Source organism: Vespa mandarinia, chromosome 6 (genome assembly GCF_050613455.1).
Source record: "Vespa mandarinia isolate Hongniang chromosome 6, ASM5061345v1, whole genome shotgun sequence".
Taxonomy (NCBI): Eukaryota; Metazoa; Arthropoda; class Insecta; order Hymenoptera; family Vespidae; genus Vespa; species Vespa mandarinia.
In genome coordinates this window covers 3,076,532-3,093,964 of record NC_140815.1, presented here as the reverse complement: position 1 = coordinate 3,093,964, position 17,433 = coordinate 3,076,532, and the positions used below count along the sequence as shown (strand labels likewise).

The 17,433-nt window shown below is 25.5% G+C and overlaps 6 protein-coding genes across 9 annotated transcripts; 4 read left to right on the top strand and 2 right to left on the bottom strand.

Annotated features, from left to right (window-relative positions):
* Positions 1-316: 316 nt before the first annotated feature.
* On the top strand, positions 317-4,476 carry stas (Transmembrane protein stas). Of its 2 annotated transcripts, none has more exons than XM_035864454.2 (4): positions 317-477; positions 875-995; positions 1,074-1,202; positions 1,291-4,476. In XM_035864454.2, exons 1-4 carry the CDS (start codon positions 450-452, stop codon positions 1,796-1,798), a joined length of 786 nt encoding a protein of 261 aa, XP_035720347.1. In that variant the 5' UTR covers positions 317-449; the 3' UTR covers positions 1,799-4,476. The 2 variants fall into 2 exon arrangements, with proteins under 2 accessions (XP_035720347.1, XP_035720346.1); XM_035864453.2 differs by having other exon boundaries at positions 320-477; positions 872-995.
* LOC118440825 (uncharacterized) lies at positions 2,416-3,785 on the bottom strand. 2 transcript variants are annotated; one of them, XM_035864452.2, is made up of 5 exons: positions 3,452-3,785; positions 3,104-3,365; positions 2,821-3,028; positions 2,623-2,752; positions 2,416-2,550 (listed from the first exon to the last, which is right to left on the bottom strand). In XM_035864452.2, exons 1-5 carry the CDS (start codon positions 3,783-3,785, stop codon positions 2,459-2,461), a joined length of 1,026 nt encoding a protein of 341 aa, XP_035720345.1. In that variant the 3' UTR covers positions 2,416-2,458. The 2 variants fall into 2 exon arrangements, with proteins under 2 accessions (XP_035720345.1, XP_035720344.1); XM_035864451.2 differs by having other exon boundaries at positions 2,459-2,752.
* Positions 4,477-4,803: 327 nt separating the features above from the next.
* Positions 4,804-7,826, top strand: LOC118440824 (protein DENND6A). Its single transcript, XM_035864448.2, has 9 exons — positions 4,804-5,015; positions 5,097-5,415; positions 5,492-5,764; positions 5,846-6,031; positions 6,133-6,380; positions 6,451-6,641; positions 6,710-6,978; positions 7,057-7,269; positions 7,338-7,826. The coding sequence occupies exons 2-9, from the start codon at positions 5,266-5,268 to the stop codon at positions 7,536-7,538; spliced, it is 1,731 nt and encodes a 576-aa protein (XP_035720341.1). The 5' UTR covers positions 4,804-5,015; positions 5,097-5,265; the 3' UTR covers positions 7,539-7,826.
* A 957-nt stretch (positions 7,827-8,783) lies between these two features.
* LOC118440861 (lactoylglutathione lyase-like) lies at positions 8,784-10,324 on the bottom strand. Its single transcript, XM_035864513.2, has 4 exons — positions 10,184-10,324; positions 9,492-9,787; positions 9,351-9,418; positions 8,784-9,240 (listed from the first exon to the last, which is right to left on the bottom strand). The coding sequence occupies exons 2-4, from the start codon at positions 9,785-9,787 to the stop codon at positions 9,053-9,055; spliced, it is 552 nt and encodes a 183-aa protein (XP_035720406.1). The 5' UTR covers positions 10,184-10,324; the 3' UTR covers positions 8,784-9,052.
* A 45-nt stretch (positions 10,325-10,369) lies between these two features.
* Positions 10,370-12,996, top strand: LOC118440860 (BRO1 domain-containing protein BROX). 2 transcript variants are annotated; one of them, XM_085657760.1, is made up of 7 exons: positions 10,370-10,504; positions 10,591-10,812; positions 10,892-10,987; positions 11,048-11,226; positions 11,307-11,482; positions 11,556-11,788; positions 11,985-12,996. In XM_085657760.1, the coding sequence occupies exons 1-7, from the start codon at positions 10,404-10,406 to the stop codon at positions 12,019-12,021; spliced, it is 1,044 nt and encodes a 347-aa protein (XP_085513886.1). In that variant the 5' UTR covers positions 10,370-10,403; the 3' UTR covers positions 12,022-12,996. The 2 variants fall into 2 exon arrangements, with proteins under 2 accessions (XP_085513886.1, XP_035720404.1); XM_035864511.2 differs by having other exon boundaries at positions 11,872-12,996.
* Positions 12,997-13,329: 333 nt separating this feature from the next.
* On the top strand, positions 13,330-17,322 carry l(3)02640 (porphobilinogen deaminase-like protein l(3)02640). The gene is made up of 6 exons (XM_035864468.2): positions 13,330-13,784; positions 14,295-14,367; positions 14,856-15,039; positions 15,331-15,601; positions 15,689-16,005; positions 16,101-17,322. Exons 1-6 carry the CDS (start codon positions 13,734-13,736, stop codon positions 16,273-16,275), a joined length of 1,071 nt encoding a protein of 356 aa, XP_035720361.1. The 5' UTR covers positions 13,330-13,733; the 3' UTR covers positions 16,276-17,322.
* Positions 17,323-17,433: the final 111 nt, after the last annotated feature.

Sequence of the window (17,433 nt, the reverse complement as noted above, 5' to 3'; positions counted from 1 at the left end):
TATTATATTCAAAAAATTTTTAATGAACTAGTATAAAACATGTGTATAAGATACACAATCGAAGCGCGGTAAAAATACTTGAGATCAATATTAAAAAGTATTATTTAAAATAATATCTCATTATGTTTTGTTTCTGCATTTGAATTTGTATAAGAATTATAATAGATATATAATACTTTTTTCCGATAAAATCAAAGTAAAAAATTTAATAAGTTTTATAGAATCGTTACTAATAGTATTGGTTACAAGTTGTTGACTCGCTTTTCTGGGACAATATGGCGGCGTACTAGTTAATAACTTAAACGACCGCTAGTGAGCGCTCTTGTATCTCGTGTTATAGCATGAAATGGTATAAACAGTATGCGACATTCATAAATCTTAAGTAAATCATTTGATAATATAAATGGAAGAAGTGTTTTTCCTGATATCAAGTAAAATACGACGTAAAAATGAGTGCACGAATTAGTACAAATACTGGTAATATTAATATAATTTTATTAATTGTTTTGAAAAATATGTATCTGTACATATAATCATATAGTCATGTTTTTTCTCTGCTTTTAAGAATTTTATTAATTCGTTATATTTCTCAAATAATAGCGTTTAAAAGATCATTATAACCTCTTTTTTGTATCTTTTAAATCCAATAATTTATTCAAATATAATTTCTATATATCGTATCGACTTATATTAATTTTCAATTTTAACAAAGTATTTTTATATTTTTCGTTTTAAACTGATTTCGCGATTTGCTTACGTGGCTAACTATGTAAATTAATATTATTATATATTGTTTTAAATATTATTTATTATTAGCCTGTAATTTGTAACATTTTATGTCATTTTAGATTGTATTGTATTATTTTTACAGTAGAGTCAAGAAAAATGAATGAAGAATCTTCAACAAAACGGGCTATATTAACAGTTAGTTTGGTATTCGTTGCATCACTAACTGCTTTGTCTTATGTCTATATGAGTTTTCCAGAATTAGCAGAGTATGAAACATCTTTTGTATAATTGTCATGTTCATTAAATTAAGATAAAATTTTGTCATATTTCTTTATATTTTACAGGGAAGAAAAACAATATATGAAATTACCCTTTCATATAGAAGATGCAAAAAATCTTGGAAAATTATTAGGGAGATATAAGGATCTCTATTATTTTGAAGTACTGGCAGGACTCTTTGTTACTTATATATTGTATCCTTTGTCTTAAGTATATTTTATATTTCATTAATTCGATGAATATCTCTCATATTGTTTTCCTTACATATATGTATCAAATCAGTTTGCAAACATTTGCAATTCCTGGATCCATTTTCCTATCTATATTATCTGGATTCTTATTCCCTTTTCCTATAGCACTTTTACTAGTATGTACATGCAGTGCAGTTGGTGCAACGCTTTGTTATCTTCTGTCATCGTTATTAGGAAGAAAGTTATTATATAAATATTTCCCAGAAAAAGCTAATGAATGGACAGTGATGGTAGCTAAGCATAAAGATCATCTTTTAAATTATATGCTATTTCTTCGAATAACACCACTCCTACCTAATTGGTTCATAAATTTAGCTAGTCCTGTAATAGGAGTCCCTATAGTACCTTTCACAGTGGGCACATTTTTTGGTGTTGCACCACCATCATTTGTTGCGATACAAGCAGGACAAACATTACATAATTTAACGTCGTCTAGTGATGCATGGTCCTGGAATAGTATGATTATTTTATGTATTTTTGCATTGCTTTCTTTAGTACCTGTGTTATGCAAACAAAAACTCAAAGAAAAGTTTGAATAAATTGGTAGTGATAATTATTTATATTGTGACATTCCCCAGTGCTGCTTGCTGGAGATGCATTTTATGTTCCTATTTAGGAATATATCATGTTAATAAAGTGATTATTAAGAAATCTGTGAATAATCTAAAATTATTATTTAAGAGGATACATTTTTTATTCCTCTATATATCTGATTATTTTCAAATTATATTAGTAGATTCAATTATATTAATAGAGAAAATGTATTTTTAATCCAATGTCAATAATACATTAATTTATTATATCATATTTTTTAGTTAAATTGCATATTAATCCAAATTACAATACTTCTTTTATTTATTTTATTATTCTTTTGATAATATCTACAAATATGTCTATTTGGCATATTGGTCTGTTGTGTTTCTTAAATATGTTAAATTCTTTCTTGTAGCAATTTCTAATTTCTTATAAAATGTTTGCATGTGGCTTTTTTCATTATATTTGTATAAATTATAGTATATGTAAATAATTACTAAAAATATAAGATAAAGCATTACATATATATCAGAAGGATAAATTATTATCTGAGATAAAATAAATTGTGATGATACAAAATATAAAATTATTTATTGTATAAACTTTGGCAAAAGTATCATATTGCACATATTTATTATTTATTAATCTTAAAAAAATTTACAATTCTAACAGAATGAAGTAAGATAACTTATAGAAATAGTAGTTGAATTAGAAACTGGTAGACTCATCGGACGCCAATACCACCAATTATACCATACTAAAAGAATTATAAAAATTAGTAGGTTTCCTTCTATTAAAAATAGAGCATAGATATAAAAAAGAAACATACATGTGTATCCATTTGAAAGAAGAATTGTAGAAGTTTTGCAATTTTGTTGACATTCTAAGCTTGGCATCATCTTTATTAACCTTGCTCCATCAGTAAATCTTAATATAACATTACTGCACTCAGGTCTCGGCTGAAATAAATTCATAGAATTTCTTATCTTTTTTAATCTATTATTTAATTTTAATATTAATTTAATACCAATGAATAAAGTGGAGAGTTTGCTTCATCAATAAATATAAATTTCTCTATACTTTGACCCCACCAAGTAGGAGTTTCCATAGGTTTTGGGAACAATTTCCGTATAATCCTTCCAGGTTTCATACGATTTATTCTCCATGTTATATGAGTCGTAAGAAACTCAGAAGGATAAATATCCAATCTTTTATCCATAACATCATGGATGGTGCTATGTGATAAGATCATATTTTGATCATTTATAAAATAATAATAAAATCAAACATAAATTATCAATATAACTTACCGATATGCATCATTATTAGAAAATATTCTATTAGAATCTTCTTTAAATGTATTGTTATTATACCAGTACATCTCAAATAAATCTTGCATATTAACAGCTACATTATTTTCTGCTTTTGTATAAGGAATGCCAATATTAAATGTTTTAGTTATATTGTGGTTTGTTAGATCAGGTACCGAACTCATGATACTACATGGCCAACAATCCATATCGCTAACATAAAAAAATTGATTTTCAACTAAACACCATTCATCATATAACTCTACATGGACAAAAAAAATATAAAGTAAATAATATATTAATAATATATTTTAAATATTATATCTATTATTTATTTTTTAATACTACCTGATAACATTGGATATTTTTCAATAATTGGTAAAGCTATTTTACGCAAAATTTTTAAACCAGGATAAATAGAACTCTGCAGATTTCTCAATACCATAGTATTATAAAAAGGATGATTATATAGGCCAATGAAAATAATTAATAGTACACATATAAATGTTGTAATATATTTTAATAATTTTAAAATACTCCAAGTTTTTTTACTATATTTTATCTCAAGCATTTGAAAGCACTTGTTAAATATCTCAGTGGTTTGTGACTCTGATATATTATGTTCAAGAGCATATTGTTTGATAAGTCGTATTTGTTGTTTATATGCACTTAAATTAGCCATTTTTTTAAGCAAACAATTCAAATGTTGTAATAAATGTAAAAACGTATTAGAAATTAGAAGAAAAGGTTATGAAATCACAAGCGACAATTGTCTCATTCTACGTTACTGATTTATTAAGGGGAAACAAAGTTTAAATAAACGTAACTTTCTTTTCGCTGTGTTCACTTTTAAAAATACAAATGGCATTCGTATCAAATAAATAAGAAACGTTAGATTTAAAAAATAGTTTCATTGAATATATTATTACGAATTAAATTACAAAATACGTATCGAAAGCTCAAGGTCATAGGTTAAATCATGTCACGAACATATTGTACAACTCTTTCACTTTTATTGTTTTTCGAAATTGTAAGATTGACATATTTTGGCGGGCTTAAAATCAGCCAATGAAAATTTATAATTCAAAATAATCGCAATAGTCGTAAAAAAAGTTGCGTCAATATTCAGGCGATTGTGACAAGTGATGGACGTTTCCGATACTTTGAATGATCGAATTCTTGAGAAAGATCATGCTCTTTATTTCTCTTGATTCTTTGTTAAGAAGAAAATGTTATATATTTTTTAAGATTAACATGAAGGAGAATTATTGTGACATACGGTGAAATTATAATACACGAAAAAAGCTTCTATTGGTACATATATCGGCTATTTACTGTGTTAATTTAATAAGCTGTAATAATATACACGTATGCACACGAATTTGGAGGTTAGAATTCGTGCTCTCAGCATTGAACACTATGAAGACTTTCTTCGCTGAATTTGGAGTGAATGGCGAGAGTGTTTACAAGTATCAACGTTCATATCTGTTTATGGTGAATAAAAACACTGATTTATACTTTACGCGCATATCACATGCTCGAATTTCTATTCCTACTTCAAAAGTTAGTCGAACATACTTAACAACATACCGTAAGCATATAAAAAATGCATAAAGGGAAATAATAAATATTAATTACGATAAAATTAATTACGATGAAATAGATGCATTTATTATGCTTCCATACATTCATTAAATAAACATTTATCTGATATTGTATTTGTGCATTTCCTGGAATTAATACAGCATGATTATGCATTAGAATGATTAATTTTAAAATATCCTTCAAAAGAACACAATGAAAAATAAATGTAGAAATGAAAAAATATATAATTGTTAATATTAAATATTTCTTAATAAATGATCATAGTCAATAAATATAGTACAATGTATAATACATACAGTGATATCATGTAAGTTTTTTGCTATTAAATTTTACATACAAACTTTTTACATGCACTATACTTTATTAAATAATTAAACATATTTTTCAGATGTTCTTATATCTATGCGAAGTTTGTTGTAAAAATTAATATTATGTTATATTATTAGTAAATTAAAAGAGCATTATATTAATAGAGAAATTCTATGTGATGTTGTATTATCAAAGTATAATTGTATACCAATGCTCGATATAGTAAAGAATTTATTTATTATTGAACAATGTCAGTTCCCTCTTGTTCAACATATACAGACTTACATATCTCAAAAAGTAAGGAAGAAACAGTATATGCAAAGTGGGAACGATTTACTAATTGGGTGCATTGTATATGTATCGTTACTTTTGACCTTGAATTAGGTCAAGCTATAGAGGTAACTGTATAAAAAATTTAATATATCATTGTGCCTATATTGTGCCTCCTTTAATTAAAATATTTTTGAGAAATAGGCGGTTTATCCAAATCATATACAACTCTCTGAACAAGAAAGATCTAATGTATGTTACTTAGCATTTCCTGATTCTAATTCTGGTTGTATGGGAGATACTCAATATCATGTAAGAATAAGACAAAATGGAAATATGATTCAAGACACATCAGCTTTACAGGAATATAATAGAAGAACACCTTGTTTTCTACAATGTGATAAGGATTATTACTGGGGCTATGTATATTTTCGTCAAGTTAAAGACAAATCTTTACCAAGAGGATATTTCCAAAAAGTAGAAAGTTTTAAGAGAATATGCATATATTTAATTAATAAGACACACACATGCATATATATACATATATATTATTTTCAGAGTATTGTCATCATCACAAAACTGCCATTTATCAATTTATTCTGTGAATTGTGTGCTTTGATTGCACCAGAGTTTTTTGATCGTGGTGATGCAGTCATGGAAGCAGTTGTACGAGAGATAGATCGTTGGCCACTTCCTGGTCCTGGTCAAATTGTTCATTTACCTCTTATGGGTGTTTTATTTCAGGTTTGTACTATTATATAAACATTTAATCAAAACTTTTTTATATCTATAAATAATTTATTTTTTTATGTAATAGTAGCTATATTACATTTTATTGATTTTAGACATACATTCCAAATCAAAATTATAAGGCTGCTGTACCATGTATTGCAGCAATGGATCATGCACCAAACGTGCATGCAACGCGAAGATTAATTTTAACATCTGCATACGAAAGTGATATGTTCAAAACTTTAGCTAGTGTAGTGAGTCATATACATTTATTGTGGGAGTTAGTATTACTTAGTGAACCTATTGTAGTAATGGCTTCCTCACCAACTACATGTTCAGAGATGGTTCAAGCACTTATTGCGTAAGTACATATGTAAAATCTCATGATCATTGTGGAAAAATTAGGAATTACTAATGATCTGTTTTATTAGTATGATAACACCATTGAAATACTGTGCTGATCATCGTCCATATTTTACGATTCATGATTCTGAATTTAAAGAATATACTACGGATGCTCCTATTCCACCTGCTGTAATACTAGGTGTCACGAATCCATTTTTCGCCAAAACTTTACAACATTGGCCTCACATCATTAGGATAAGTAATGGTGGAACTAGTGGTAAGTTTTCAACAGATGAAAATAAAGAAAATATATGTGTATGTGTGTACATTATTTATATATTTCAGAAACTCAAAAATATAGAATAAAAAAATCAGAGAATCTCAAGGTATTAGATTCAAAGCCAGGTGTTTATACACAATACAAATCTTTTCTGCAAAAAGATAAAACAATATTAAAAAAGCTTTTGAGAGGTATTCAAACAAAAAGACCGGGTGAAGCACAAACAGCTCTTTTGAAACGTCACTTAATGGAATTGACTGAAAGTTTTATGATTCCTTTAGAAAGATATATTGCAAGTCTTATGCCTTTACAAAAGGACATATCACCCTTCAAAGTAATAATATTTTAATTCATATAAAAATCTTTGACTGATTAAAATAAATAAATTAATAAAAAAAATTATTTATCTTAGGCGACTCCAATACCACAATTATTTAATCAGGATGACTTTTTAGCTACGTTAAGTAGTTTGGGACCTCAATTAACTACAGGTATAAAAGGAGATTGGGTGGGATTATACAAACGATTTTTTAGATCACCTAATTTTTCGGGTTGGTTTCATGCCAGATATACAGAACTAGCTCAAAAATTACAAGTGATACAATTGGAAGCATTATCGCAAGCTGTATGTATTATTGTTGTTCTAGTAAAAATTGCTAGCTTGCACATTTATTGAATTCTATTAATGTGTAGGACTTGAAAACATGGGTACGAGGAAAGCAAGAAGTAGAAGTTGTGGATATGATCCTTAAAATTCGACAAAAATTGGAGAAAAGTTGTATTAATGATATATCCATTGATGATACAATCAGAAAAAAACTTCAAGAAAGAATAAATGACATTACGCATACATTGCCAGATGATTTACAAGTTATTTTAAGCCACAAGTCTTGACAATACGATTATATTATTAATTTTAAAACTCGTTAGTAATTCTATTTACTGCTATTAGTTGAATTGGGAACCAACATCATATGCCAATGTCGGTGTAAATGCATAAACAAAATTAAGCTTCCAATAAAACACGAAGCTTCTAGATTTTTAAACATTAATGACTATGATATAAAGAAATAACGTGAATCATATACATATGAAAGATATAAAAGATGTAAATTTAAATGCTGACTGAACTTGCGCTAGAATTTTAGAAAGGTTTTAGTTATGCTTTATTTCTTTAATGTAAGTGTGTATATATATATATATATATATATATATATATATATATAATACTCTTATTATATATATAATAATCTTATTATATATATATATATATAATACTCTTATTATATATATAATAATCTTATTATATATATATATATATAATACTCTTATTATATATATAATAATCTTATTATATATATATATATATATATATAATACTCTTATTATATATATAATAATCTTATTATATATATATATATATATATAATACTCTTTGAAAATATTTATAAAAAATGAATTATATATTATCTAGTTTATGAATAAGATAAGAAAAGAACTGTCTTTAAAATGTTTAAAACTTTTTAAGTAACTTCCATTTACACATATAATATTTTTTAATCCATATTATTTTTTATATATATTATTCATGAAATCTTCTTTTAATTGGAAAAATTCGTGTTTCTTTAATCTTTGAAATTTGTAAAGTCATTATTCATCCTTGTTTTATTCCTTACAATATTAAAAATCTTGCATTCAAATTTGATATTATATACTCATACCCGCGTGCCGGATTTTATTTTATTTTACATTTAAAATACTCTATTAAAATATTAAGAATCTCTCCAAATAAATGTGTAACGTGAATTCAAAATTCACTTTATTATAATTGAAAAAAAAAAGATTTATTGAACATGTGGATTTGAGAAAAGAATTGTAAATATTAATGAATATTAAGAATGGAATAAAAATTTATTTTAATAATATTCTACTTTATTATTATACAGGATTTAATAGAGATGACAATTCTTATATAAGAGCAGTATATTTTTTCATATATCAAATTTGGCGTCACGTAGAGTCGTAAAATATAAAAAAAATTTGATATTCTCCTTAGAGTAACACTGTATTCGGATTGTAGTATATTTGAAAACGTACATTAAAACACTTATTAATTTTACACAACTAACAAGCATGAAATGAAAAATAAATATTTTGATTTTATTTGCTTTACAGATACACATACTACTGTACATATTACATGATCTAGGAATAGAATGTACAATTGCTATATATATATGTTTGTGTGTCATACATAAAATTAAAATTTGTTAGTTTATTCAGCGAGTTTGGTATGTTTATTCAGTTTTTTTGTTTCAATTATGCATTGCTTGTTTAACTCGTGTATATTGATCATTGTATTATGATCATTGTATATTGATCATTTGTACGAAAAAATTTAAAATATTTTAATGGTTAAGAACAATGTTTGCAATAGTAGATGGACTTAAAATTTCAATCAAATAACCATCTGGGTCTTTGATAAAAGCAATGCCCTTCATTTTGCCATCGTTAGGTCTTTTTGTAAATTCAACATTAAACTTTTCAAATCTTTCACATGCTTGTTCTACATTATCAACAGCAATTCCAATATGACCTAAATATAATAAATAAAATGTTAACATTGTTATATACATTATTTTTTAAGATATTGTTATAATTTTTATAGGTACATATAGAAAAATTCATAAAAAATGTATGCTTTACCATATCCTCTAGGATCAGAATTCCCATTATGATATTTTGCATCTGGATCCGTTTCTGTACCCCAGTTGCTAGAACAAAATGATCATAAAGAATTATATCGATTACTGATTCATGTTTATGCTTACTTATTACAATACATACTGGGTCAATTCTATAGTAGCTTTTCTAGAAAAGGTCCATTCAATGCTTTCTCTTCTGTCTGTTGGTATATCTTTCGGATTTTCATAACCAAGAAAATAAATAGAAAATTTCATTTCAGGGAAGTCAAGTTTTTGTAACAAGTGCATTCCAAGAACTTCTGTATAGAAAGGTAATGATTTTCTTGGATCTTTAATACGATACATTGTTTGTTGCATAATATAATTATTTGTTATTGGATCTGCTTCCTTACAAAGCTCACGAGCTTCGCTGTTGGTTAATCCAGAAGGCTCGCCCATCTGAAATAACATTTTTTGTAAAGTAATTGATAATTTATTTTTTTTATATTTATAAAAATAGTAACATTTTTCAATATTAATTGATTATCTTATAGATAAAATAACATTATCATTCAAGGTCATAATACTTTGAAGAGTCTTTAAAAATGTAATATAGATATATACGTTATAAAAATCCGAATGCACATTATAATTACAAGATATAATAATATAATAAATACAGATATAATAGAAATACAGTAACTTTGAAAATCCTATGTTTTGATATTATAGTAAAGGTTAGTTACGTGTCTGGCTATATTTTATATTAAATTATCACAGTTCATATAATAATTTTATCTCAGAAAATGCTTGCGTTATTTAAAAAAAATAAACGATGTCTTATTTACTTCTTACCTTTTCTGAAGTAGCGAAAAAGTAAAAATTAATATCGTTCACTCACAAAACGGAAGTGCGCCTATGATTAAGGATTCACGTTGTATCGTACGAGTAAAGTATCTTTCATTAACCTATAGGTACCGTCTGCTTCATTTATCTTATCTGTCAAAACTGACAAATCAAATAAGGTAACGTTTTCCTGATTAATTTGTTAATTATTAAGTGTGTTATATCAAAAATGGCACACTGGTTTCATCGTAATAATTTAAAAGCGACAACAAATCAAAAATTTGAATTTAAAATTAGCAATCCTACAGACGCTACTAGAAAACTTTGTAGGTTAGTATATTGAAAGGAAAAGTTATTATTACATATCTTGATTTATTTTACAAATATAGACAATAATTTTTTTTCTTATATTTCAGTGATTTAAAATTATCTAGACATCGTCTACTAGACTTAATAAGAAATGCTAACAATACGAGCGATTCTATTGAACCAGCCTTCTTGAGTTATCTCAGTTTGTTGTATGGATTTATTTGGGAAATAAATACTTCTGAGGAACATGTAGGAAGGCCGAATCTTAGTAAACTCAGAAATATTCTTGTATTCAAATGGACGCATACATTACTTGGAACAAATACCTTGTAATTCATTTATCCATAAACTAAATTAGGAAAATATATAATTTATTATCATTGTAAAAATTTACATCTCTTTTTATAGTTCTAATGCTGATTCAGTTTATGAAGCAGCTAATATGAGTGTAAATGTGGGTCTTTGGTATATGAAACATGCAGCAATGATTGCTGCAAAGGATGAGTAAGTATTTATATAGGAAAAATAATAAATTTTTTTTAAACATTTTTTGTCACGATATAGCATAACAATGGATGAGGCAAAAAATGTACATAGTATGTTAAGACGTGCTGCAGGTATATTTACATTTGTACAAACTGAATTTCTACCTCAATTGGCAAATCCTCCACCTTTAGGAAGTGATTTAGATCCACGTCTAATAAATGCATATGTAAATCAATGTACTGCAGAAGCGCAAGAAGGTTTAAATAGTTATTCAAGTTTATATATTTTCTCAATCAATATAAACATTTATTAAATTATTATATAAATTATATTTTAGTAACTGTGGCAAGAGCAATGGAGTTAAAACATAATGCAAGTTTAATATCAGCATTGGCAAATGAAACAAGTAAATTGTTCTTAGATGCTGCTAACACATTACGTCCCTTTAAGCCAGAAATATCTACTCAATGGATTAAATACTTAGAACTAAAAGCAGCATTTTATCAATCCTATGTAAGATATATATACTGTAAATTGTATCAATTTTAAATACAAAAGCATATCTGATTCAGACATATTCTTACAGGCATATAATTATTGTGGAGCAAATTTATTGGCTATGGATAAATGTGGGGAAGCAATTAGAGCACTACAAGAGAGTGATAGTTGCCTTAAGAAAGCAAAAGTATTATGTCAAGAATATGGTAAAACAAATGGTCCTGCACCTCGTGTAAAACCTGATCAACACACTGTCTTTAAAAGATTGGCTCCTACAGTAAAACTCACACTAGATAAATGTAATAGGGAAAATGGCCTTATGTAAGTATATTTTTAATAACAATATTTGTTTTGCAAGAAATAATTATTTATAAAAATAACAACAATTAAATGCAATTATCTAGATATCATCATAAAGTACCAGGAGAAATACCATCTCTGGATACTAAAGCTACTTTTGGTCTTGTTAGTCCTATTGATTTTCAAATGCCTTCTCCTAATTCTATATGGAATTTAGGTGTTTACAAAATATTGGTTGGAGTAACTCCAGCTAAAACAGAAAAAGAACAGAATTTACCACCTGTTAAAGAAGAAACTGTTCATCAAAGTAGTAAGGAACCAAAAAATGAAAGTGGATGTGTACTACAATAAATGTTTTAATACACAAGGTAACTGTGTAAATACTTTACAAGTGTTTTAAATATAATATGCCTCTTTTATATTTATTATGATATCGATTGCAAATTGTCATAAGCTTATAAACATTTCAAGTTAAACTAATAGAAGTATAAATATATATATTCAGTTGCTTAGCCATTGGTGCTGTTTTAATATATTTAGTTTTCTATATACTTGATTACAAAAAACATAAAATATAACGCAATAAGAATTATTTAAAATCTTTTAATAATATACAGCAGTAGATCCGATCTACACGAAACTAAGCTTTTATATGTAGTGTGAAGATACGTATTATCATTGAAAGCGAAAAACTGTTTTATTAATGTTGAAAATATTGTTATTTTTATTATTATTGTTTTTGCTTAAATATCGTTTAAGTTATTATGAACTGCTGATTTTCCTGTGATTTAAGACACGCACATACAAAATTTGAGCTAGTCAATTTTTATATAAATAATGCTTCTACATCTATAATTATGTGCAAAGGTATAATGAAAATTAATGTATTGTACACATTTCACCGGAGAACAAAAACTTTTTTTTATATATTTTTAATAGGAACTATTTTCGAAAAAGAACATTTAAATCGTGTTATGTAAGCTGTACATAAAACAAGTATTTAAATACTGCTCAGTTTTAAAATAGGAAATGCATGATAAAAATATATTATGTAAGAAGACTATATGTTGTGCACTTATAAGTTGATGAGCTTTATTATATAAATTTTTAGATAATACAATTAAGCTATGATACCTTTGTTATATTTTATTCTATTTACATTGTGACTTATTTGAAAGTTTCATTGATTAAAAAATAATTGTTTTCACAGATTATTAAAATGTGAACCATCGTGGAATTATTTTCTTGTGATAAAAAAAAAACATATTGTAAGATTAATTTATGTATCTATATGTTAAAGAAAATTATCTTTATTAAGATACAAGATAATTTTTCTTTCAAGTATTATATATCATTCTATAAAGATATTCATAAAATATTTTTTAAACGTAAAAATAAAATAATACTAAGAAAATAATTGTATGTCTACTAATTTCTTTAATAATTTGATTTTATAATTCCTACCAAAATTTATTTTTATATTAGATCTTAGATATCTGTCCTTTCTCCTTCCACCTAACCAAAGATATCCGGTACGTCACAATGATATCGAATAAAGTTTAGTCAACTTCAGTTAGTCTGTTGCCACGCGCTTCCATGTGTAGAAGTAGAAATTATGCACATAAGAATGTAAAATTTCTAATAATTAGTATAGTTAATTTCACTTTCTGCTGCAGTGTCAGTGACTGTGAAATCAAATAAAATACGATAATAAAAACTAACGAAAGTTCCAAAATATAATGATATCATTTTTATTCAAGAAAGAAGTTACAATATTGTGTATTATAGGTTACGGTTTCTTTCAAGTGTAGTGAAAGTATTTTGTGTCTTTGACCTAATTATTCATTTTTGATGTGTTATATTTGATCATGATATATCTCTAATACATTCCACAAGAAAATAATTCTATTTTTTTTCAAAGCATTATCTTAAGAACATTCGTGCGTAAGTTGAATTTATTACCATAATGAATAAAGAGACATATGACGTAATCCGTGTTGGATCTCGAAAGAGCGAGGTAAGTGTAATGATATATTATTTGCAAAAAAAGGAGTATAAGTCACGAATAGATTATTACGTGAATTTAAATTATATTAATTTTGCATATCGTCAATAAAACTTCTTATTAACAGAGTGATATCTGTTTTTATATCATTCCTTTTCTTTTTTTAAGATTAAATTAATTTACTTTAAAAAAATAAAAAAATAAAAAAATAAAAAAAATGAAATAAAAATAACAAAATTTTCTTACATATTTAATTCATATCTTGAATATTCATTCTTATATTATTAATAAATCAGGACTTCATATATTTTCTTATTGTACTTCATGTTTAGTCAGCAATTTGTAAGATAATAATTGCTTTATAATGACAGAAAAAATTACTTCATATGAATTGTATTATAGAGAGAATTTCTTCTTATCATTGTGTTTTATTTATTAGATATTTTTTACGTAACATAATTTATAAACAAATTATCAAATCTTATTGCCTATTTATTAAATTTATTTTTTTTATGTTTTTAGTTGGCACTAATTCAAACTAGATATGTAATAGATAGTTTGAAGAATATTTATCCGAAAAAGGAGTTCGAAATAGGTGAGAAGAAACATTTTTCATGTAATTAAATATAAGGATTATTGATATAAAAAAAGAAGAAATGTATGAAATAAATAATATTTTTTCTATATATATAGATTTGAACATCATGACTAATCAAATATATTATCATTATTTATTATAGACTTTAATATATTACGTAACTCTTGAGGCACTTAAAGATAACAGGTTTGTTTCATATATATATATATGAATACATATATATACATATATATATATATACATATATATATATATATATATATATATATATATATATATTACTAAAAATGAAACAAAGCTGTTATCTTAGGATCTATGTATATATATATATATATTACTAAAAATGAAACAAAGCTGTTATCTTAGGATCTATGTATATATATATATATATATATATATATATATATATATATATATATATAACTAAAAATATGTGTGTGTATTTTGAAAAAAAATGTTTATTTATATTTATTATTTGCTTTTAGTGACCATGAATACAAAGGGTGATAAAATATTAGATAAATCTTTACCTAAAATTGGAGAAAAATCTTTATTCACAGAAGAATTAGAACTTGCTTTAGAAACTGGTCGTGTTGATTTTTTAGTACATTCATTAAAAGACTTACCTACAATATTGCCACAAGGAATGGTACTTGGAGCAATATTGAAGTAAGTAGATACAAAGTAATACTATTAATAATTTTTAGTTGGATATTCTTTTTTACAAATAATATTTTTTAAATCTAAGATTTATATATAAATGTATAAGAACTTTGTATTTTAGTAGCGTTACATTTAAGTATGTTTAATTTATGTTATATTTAAATTTAAAATGTGTTCATGAAAAAAAACATTGTCCTAATTTGAAGGTTTCTTTTTTCCTTTTTCGTTTAAAATTGATTATATTGTTTTGTTATTATTTTATTACAAAATAGTCTTGAAAATAAAAATCTCTTTTAGACGTGAAGATCCACGTGATGCAGTTGTAATGTCAAAAAAATATAAAGACAAAACATTATCTACATTACCAAAAGGAAGTGTTATAGGAACTAGTTCATTAAGAAGATCAGCCCAATTATCTAGAAATATGCAGCACTTAACTGTTCAAAATATACGTGGTAATTTAAATACTAGATTAAAAAAATTAGATGACGAAGACAGCCCATTTGCTGCAATTATTTTAGCCACTGCTGGGTTGAAAAGAATGGGATGGGAAGACAGAATAAGTCAGGTAATATTTCTATGAGATGATATTTTCTATGAGATGATTACTTTCTATTAGAGTACATATTAAATATATGACTCTATTTATTTACAGATATTAGAACCAGAAGAAGCTTTGTATGCTGTTGGTCAGGGAGCATTAGGAATAGAATGCAGAGAATCTGATTGGAAAATACTATCTCTTTTAGAATCTTTGCATGATGTAGATACAACATTGAGATGTGTATGCGAGCGATCTTTTTTAAAAACACTCGGTGGTGGGTGTTCTGCACCAGTTGCAGTTTCTTCTTCTTTAACTGGAAAAGATTTAACTATTACTGGAGCAGTATGGTCCCTTGATGGTCAAATTTTAATAAAAGATACAATAAAAAGTGAACTTTATATACCGGATGATGATGGAGAACCTCCAAAGTAAGTATTTCTAAATATTATACAGTTTAATATATTTAATATATTTTATTACATTTACTACATATATTTTATATATCATTTATTGTGTTAAATAGAAAATGCCCATATAGAGAACCCCGCCTATATTGCAGTGTTGCGCCAGGTAATATAAGTAGCCTAAGTCTTTTAGGTGCCGAACAATTAGGCAAAGATATTGCAGCAAAATTAATAAACAAAAATGCTCTTGAAGTAATGCTAAAAGCTAGAAACGAAATTTTAAATTCTGATTGAAAAACTACGTTAATTGTACGAATGAATTGTTTATTGTTCCTTAAAATGGTGCTTTAAAGAGATATAGAATTAAGAATGTAACGTAATTGTTAATTTTAGATCTTTTTTTAAATAATTATCAGTTAATTCAATTTTTATTTCTTCGTTTCTCCAATCAAGAAAACAATTTTTCATATTGTAATATATATATATAATATTTACGAAATATAAATAAATCCAATAAAATAATTAACGTTAATGAATAGAAACAGAACAGAATTCATATTGTAAATAAAAACTGATTCTTTAATGTAATTTGCGGATCCATTATCAATACTATTACATGTATAAATTACTGAAATTTACATACAACTTTTTATGTTTCATTCTATCTAAGTAAATTCTCCAACTAAAATTTTGATTAACATATAATTTTGTACTTTTTAATATGAAAGTTCCATATAATATATACACTGCCTCTTATCAAATTGTTTGAACATATGTGATATAATTTCATGAATTTACGTATCGACTATTCATCAAATACTTCTTTAAATAAAATATTACAAAAATATTATTGCCGGTTATATTATAACTCTCTTTCATTATGAAAAATATAAAAATACTAGATATATAGTATTATTATTTAAAGAATATTAATCGTAAAATATCTTATATAAAATTTCTTTAGATTCAAGTTTTATTTAACAGCTTATGATTTTATACAATAATATAATTATACGTAAAAATGAGAAAAATAATGTAAAAATCTGTTCTTCGTAAATGTATATAAAATACATTGGAAATATAGAAGGTAATAGAATTTGTACATACATTATATATTAATAAACAAAAGAGAGAGAAACGCAATACTTGAAATCTTGTATTTTATAATTAAATTAAAAAGCATTAATTAATTATTTTAAAATAAGTTATACCTGTCTTTATATTAATCAAACAAATATAAATTCCTGAATCTTATGTAACATTATGGTGAGTAACTTTGGTAATATTTTTTATTAATAACATTTAATTTGTGCTCATGCTTTATAGATACAACCATTCTGTAATCTTATCTGATAGAAACTGTATAACATCTTTATTGCTTACATAGTGCGCGCAATGTACTTTTATAAGAATATAGAATATTTTTTTTTTTTATACAAAAAATAACTGTAA